This window comes from Grampus griseus, assembly GCF_964374135.1.
Source record: "Grampus griseus genome assembly, chromosome: 18".
Taxonomy (NCBI): domain Eukaryota; kingdom Metazoa; phylum Chordata; class Mammalia; order Artiodactyla; family Delphinidae; genus Grampus; species Grampus griseus.
The window spans coordinates 58,832,565-58,837,114 of NC_139012.1; the positions used below are offsets into that span (position 1 = coordinate 58,832,565).

The following is a 4,550-nucleotide window of genomic DNA, read 5'->3' on the forward strand; positions in this document are numbered from 1 at the left end:
CGAGCATGGTCTTTCCCCTTTATTTCAACTCAATTACTGTTGATTCTTGTTTATATTCCAAGTCCCGGAAGTGGTTTTCATTGCAGAAGTTATCTGAAGATGGTCTTATGCTTTCTAGTAGTGGTCTACAACCAGCGTCTAGCTTCTCCAGGAAGGCTACACAGGATGGATTTAGATATTACATATTAAACTAAGAGGCATTCTCTCAATTGAGTTTAAATGTATTTTATTTTTAGACAACCTACATGACATGGTTTTTTTTCCTCAAAAACAATGCCTCCGCTCCAAACAAATCAACATCAAAACGAAGAGCTCAAGATGACATCAGTCCCATTTGTCTAAGTCCCGGTGTTGTGTGGATGAAAAGCAGCAGCCAGCCGGTTATGACGAGCAGGTGATAGATCCAAACAGCCGAATTCGTTACTGTAAAAACAAGGAAGACCCCATTACCACCTTTCCAATATGAAAATATTTAACATTGCTAGGCTGCAAATGTATTCCCCTATTCAATCTGGGCTGCCACGAAGACAGACAGAAAGCGCAGGGATTTTTCTTTTGCATCCCAGTGCAAACCAAAAGAACAACAGCGGATTGTTCAAGGTCTATCAGTGGATGCGGAAACGTCTCATTCTGAGAAAGTTCCACTCACTTTGTTCTAACAAAAGCCTCACACATTCTTTGAGTCCCTTTAGATATTTTTGTTTATTGCTGCCCCAATCCTGTTTAGTGTAGCCTTAAATTTATCTTACTCCTAATTTACAGAAGCCCCTGAAGGCTAGGATAATGAATGCCTTCATTTCTATACTGCCTCTAGCAATTCCTTGCATAGCAGACGTTCAATTTTAGTAAAGCAATTGGCATACTGGATCAGCAGCCATTTACTAAAAGCTAGTAACGTCACAGCTTTCACAACCAGCTGCCAATTATCAGTAGATAAAGGTGAACGGTTTCTTTACAAAAAGCTTTTAATACTCATGTATATGTGCAGCAAAACAGGAGAAAGGCAGTCTGATTTCAACAAGCCATTTCTATAGGGAAGATAAACATAGAGTGTTATCTCTGACCTCTAGAGCTCAGGATTTAAGCTGTGCTTTGTAATGTCACCTATAAGTTTTCTGCAGATAAAGACTCTAAGCCTTTCTGTACCATAAAAATCTTTTACACGTGAAACACCCTCTTTATGCCCCTAAGAGAATTAAGACCTAGAGCCTCAGTTTAAAAGGATCCATTTTAACTATCCTAGTGGCAAAACAAGGAGGATTATGCCTTGGATAGCTCCATTTTTACATTAATGATTCAACCCACTTCTTTATACTTACACATTTTTCCATTTCTAGACCATCCTTAAAGAAAATCATATATGGGGTCACACCATCCTCACGGTAGTCCAGCAGAGCAACCATGCCATCTGGATTCATGTTTTCACCAATAAAGAACTTAGGAAGCAAACAAATACTCAGAATTAGATTACGCACGGACGTGTTATATCAAAACAATAAATCAAAGGATGATTCAGAACACCGCTATTTAAGTCAAGGGATTTCAGCAACTAAAGGCTCTGATGCCTAGGAGAAAAAATGCTCACTAATCCAACTTCAGTTCACTCAAAGTACTAATAATAACCAAATAAAAGTACAGAGCAATCCAGGGACACGAGGCTTTCAGGAAACTTACTCAGCCCCACACATCCATTTCCAAACCCTACAAACAAGGCTTTTTACATAGTCAAGCACAGGGAACATAAAGCTAGCAACGAGAGCATATCACATGAGAAGTTATCTTATGGCCAGAGGATGTATGAAAACCGGAAAATTAAAGAGCCGGGTTGTGTTCATTTTTTTCCTCAGGGGTAAAGGAAAGTCACTGAAGTCTCTCAATAGGACAAGCTCAGATCAGAAAGGGCTTCAGCGGCAACAAGACGCACTGGAAGTGGAAAGAGAAAAGGAAGACCACTTGGGAGTTAACAAGCAATTCAAGAGAAAGAATTGGGAAATGTATGTTATCTGAGTACAGGTAAGATTCTGGAACCAGAAGACAAGATCTGGAAACATGCTTGGGAGCAGAGAAAGCTACTTCCTACAGCCTAGACTACTGGAGTTGAATCTATGAAGTATTTAAACTGTTCAAAAGACCGAGAAAAATAACCACAGCTTAATTACATCAGAGATTCATCAAGCAACTCATTTTTTGCTCAGTTAAAATTGTACAATCCTTCGGTCCAAATATTTAAGTTATTTACCTGATAGTTTTTGAAATTAGCAAGGATATGCTTGATTTGTTCTGCAGCCCCTGTCATAAAAGGTTTTACTCTTTCTGGTCTCTGTTCTTCAAGCTTCCCTTTGATTCTAAAACAACATTTTATTGATAGGTTATTCAGTTCTGAGCAAAATATATTTTCATTAAGTAAAAATTACAAACTGAAACCAGCTGTCACTGAGCAAAATAACGTGGCGCACGCGATCAAGAAATTACTAGTTCACAGGAGGGATGTTTTAATCCACAAGACTGTTTCTAACTTGGAATTTCACGTCAGCTTATCTCCACAGTACTATTCTAAAAAGGTAAAACCAACCACATGCTCCAGTATGCTCACATTATTTTACTTATAGAAAAACAACCACCCTTCTGAGCTCATTAATAAAAAGACCTCTGACAAGCACGCCTGCCGCTAAAAATCTCAGTTAGCCAGCCCCTAAATCCTATAGGATTTTCAGACCTCGACTGGGGTGTGCCGGTATCACTTACGACTTCATGTAATCTTTGATGTACTTCTTGTAGGCTTCTTTTGTGAAGCTGGTTTCCTGCAAGTGATGGTTCATGACAATATCCACGCCAGTGATTACCGTGCTTTCGGTACCTTCGCCCTCGGGGCCTTCAGCGGAGGCATTTCCACCAATGAGCGAGTCATCAATGTTACCCTCTGTCCTACTGACCATCTGCATTAAGAAAAAGTTTAGTTGCTAACACATCCTCGACTTTACCATAAACGCATCCAAAAAATCTACTGGCACCTCATGTACCCGTCATCCTTCCACCAAACATTTAGTTCTTGTCGAATACCATGAACACGTTATGGGGGAAAAGATTCTAAAATCGATTTCCTGAAACACCTCAGCTCAACAATTCTTTGTTGACCGGAACGGAAAGGAGGTCATTTACAACCCAGTGGAAGTTTTGCGTGGGCTGTCGGGTTGAAGAGCCAAGTAGGAATAAGGCAAACGCCGAAGGACTTGGGGCTCCCAAACCGGAGACAACCTGTCCGGGACCGCCTGGGAGGAGGATGGGCGCCGAAGCGGCGGACCTATTTCCAGGCTCAGCTCCGCCTCCACTTTTCTAGAAAAACCCGAGCCCGGAAAGAGCGTCTCCTCCGCCAGGAGGCAACGGGGAGGATTGCACAACCCCGGGCGGGGGAGCGGCGGAAACCCGAGCCTACCCGGCCCCGCGCCGCGACCCAGCCGACTCACCTTCCCCTCCACCTCCAGACACAGCCCGTCCGCGACCTCCCGGATCTTGTAAATGTCGGAGAACATCTCATCATCTGTTCGGGGACATATACCCGCCGGTCACGGTACGCCCGAGGCCCGAGCGGGCGCCATTTCCCGCGCCGGCCGGCCGCACGCGGCCCCCGCCCCTCCCCGGGCGCTCGAAACCCCGACGCGCGCCCCAAGCACCGACCCTCCTCGCTCCCAGGAAGGCGCCGGCGTCCCCCAGGCCCACGACACGGCGACGGCGGCCGCCTCCCCGCCCCCACCCACACCCCCGTCCCCCGTGCGCGGCGTTAGGGGCAGTGCAGTCCCGACTCACGGCTGATGAGGTCCCGGTAGATGATCATGATGGCGACTGGAGGGAGACAACGGTGGCACTAGCTTAGGAGCACGGAGCTCAGAGCGAGCGCAGTGCAGCCGGAGCGGCGCTCGGGGGGAGGGGGGAGCGGGCGGAAAAGGCCGACTCTGCCGCTCCCCAACCTCATATAGAGGGCACGTCCCCCTACGTCATCTCCCGCTGCGCCTCCGGAAGCGCCGCAAGCGGTGACGTGGCACGCAGAGCCACGCGGTGGGCAGGGCCATTGCGCGGGCCGAGGGGAGGACAGGCGAGCATCCGGGGACTTGGCCCCGGGATACAATGATGCGCGTTCCGCTGGGATCGCAGGGCGGCCGAGGGAGAGGAGGCGGGGAGGGGAGGGGAGAGGAGGAGGCAGAGGGAAAATGCCTGAGGGCTTGGCAAGGGTGGGGGGGATGGAGAGGGAGGAGCGCGCGGCGGAGGGAGGAGGAAGGGAGTCCCGGGCCCTTAGTGTTGAAGCGGCGCCTGGGGCCCTGCCCGTCCCGACACTTCAGGGTAGCTCTAGAAGGTGCTGGGCTTAGGTGAGGCTTAGATGAAGTCTCTTCAGGTTTCCGCACCGGGCTTCGCCCAGCGCAAGCTCCCACCCTTTCTGGGAGCAAAAGTGTCCGCTGTTGTAAAGAACTTTGCATTTACGGAAGGTCTCCTCGACGTCTGGAGACCGCGAGGCTGTCCACGAGGATGCGGTCAGGGGACTGGGCTTACGATCAGCC

General features: G+C 48.2%; 1 protein-coding gene across 2 annotated transcripts; it reads right to left on the bottom strand.

The window, feature by feature from the left end:
* Positions 1-209: 209 nt before the first annotated feature.
* TPT1 (tumor protein, translationally-controlled 1) lies at positions 210-3,978 on the bottom strand. 2 transcript variants are annotated; one of them, XM_082675658.1, is made up of 6 exons: positions 3,805-3,978; positions 3,465-3,538; positions 2,746-2,936; positions 2,240-2,345; positions 1,316-1,436; positions 210-423 (listed from the first exon to the last, which is right to left on the bottom strand). In XM_082675658.1, the coding sequence occupies exons 1-6, from the start codon at positions 3,830-3,832 to the stop codon at positions 314-316; spliced, it is 630 nt and encodes a 209-aa protein (XP_082531784.1). In that variant the 5' UTR covers positions 3,833-3,978; the 3' UTR covers positions 210-313. The 2 variants fall into 2 exon arrangements, with proteins under 2 accessions (XP_082531784.1, XP_082531783.1); XM_082675657.1 differs by having other exon boundaries at positions 1,320-1,436; positions 3,805-3,974.
* Positions 3,979-4,550: the final 572 nt, after the last annotated feature.

Excerpts from the sequence above, each read along its gene's own strand:
- TPT1 (XM_082675658.1), bottom strand. The coding sequence starts at position 3,832 with ATGATCATCTACCGGGACCTCATCAGCC. Across the intron at positions 3,539-3,804 it reads CTACCGGGACCTCATCAGCC|ATGATGAGATGTTCTCCGAC; the intron begins GTGAGTCGGGAC and ends GTCCCCGAACAG. Across the intron at positions 424-1,315 it reads AGAAATGGAAAAATGTGTAA|TAACGAATTCGGCTGTTTGG; the intron begins GTATAAAGAAGT and ends TTGTTTTTACAG.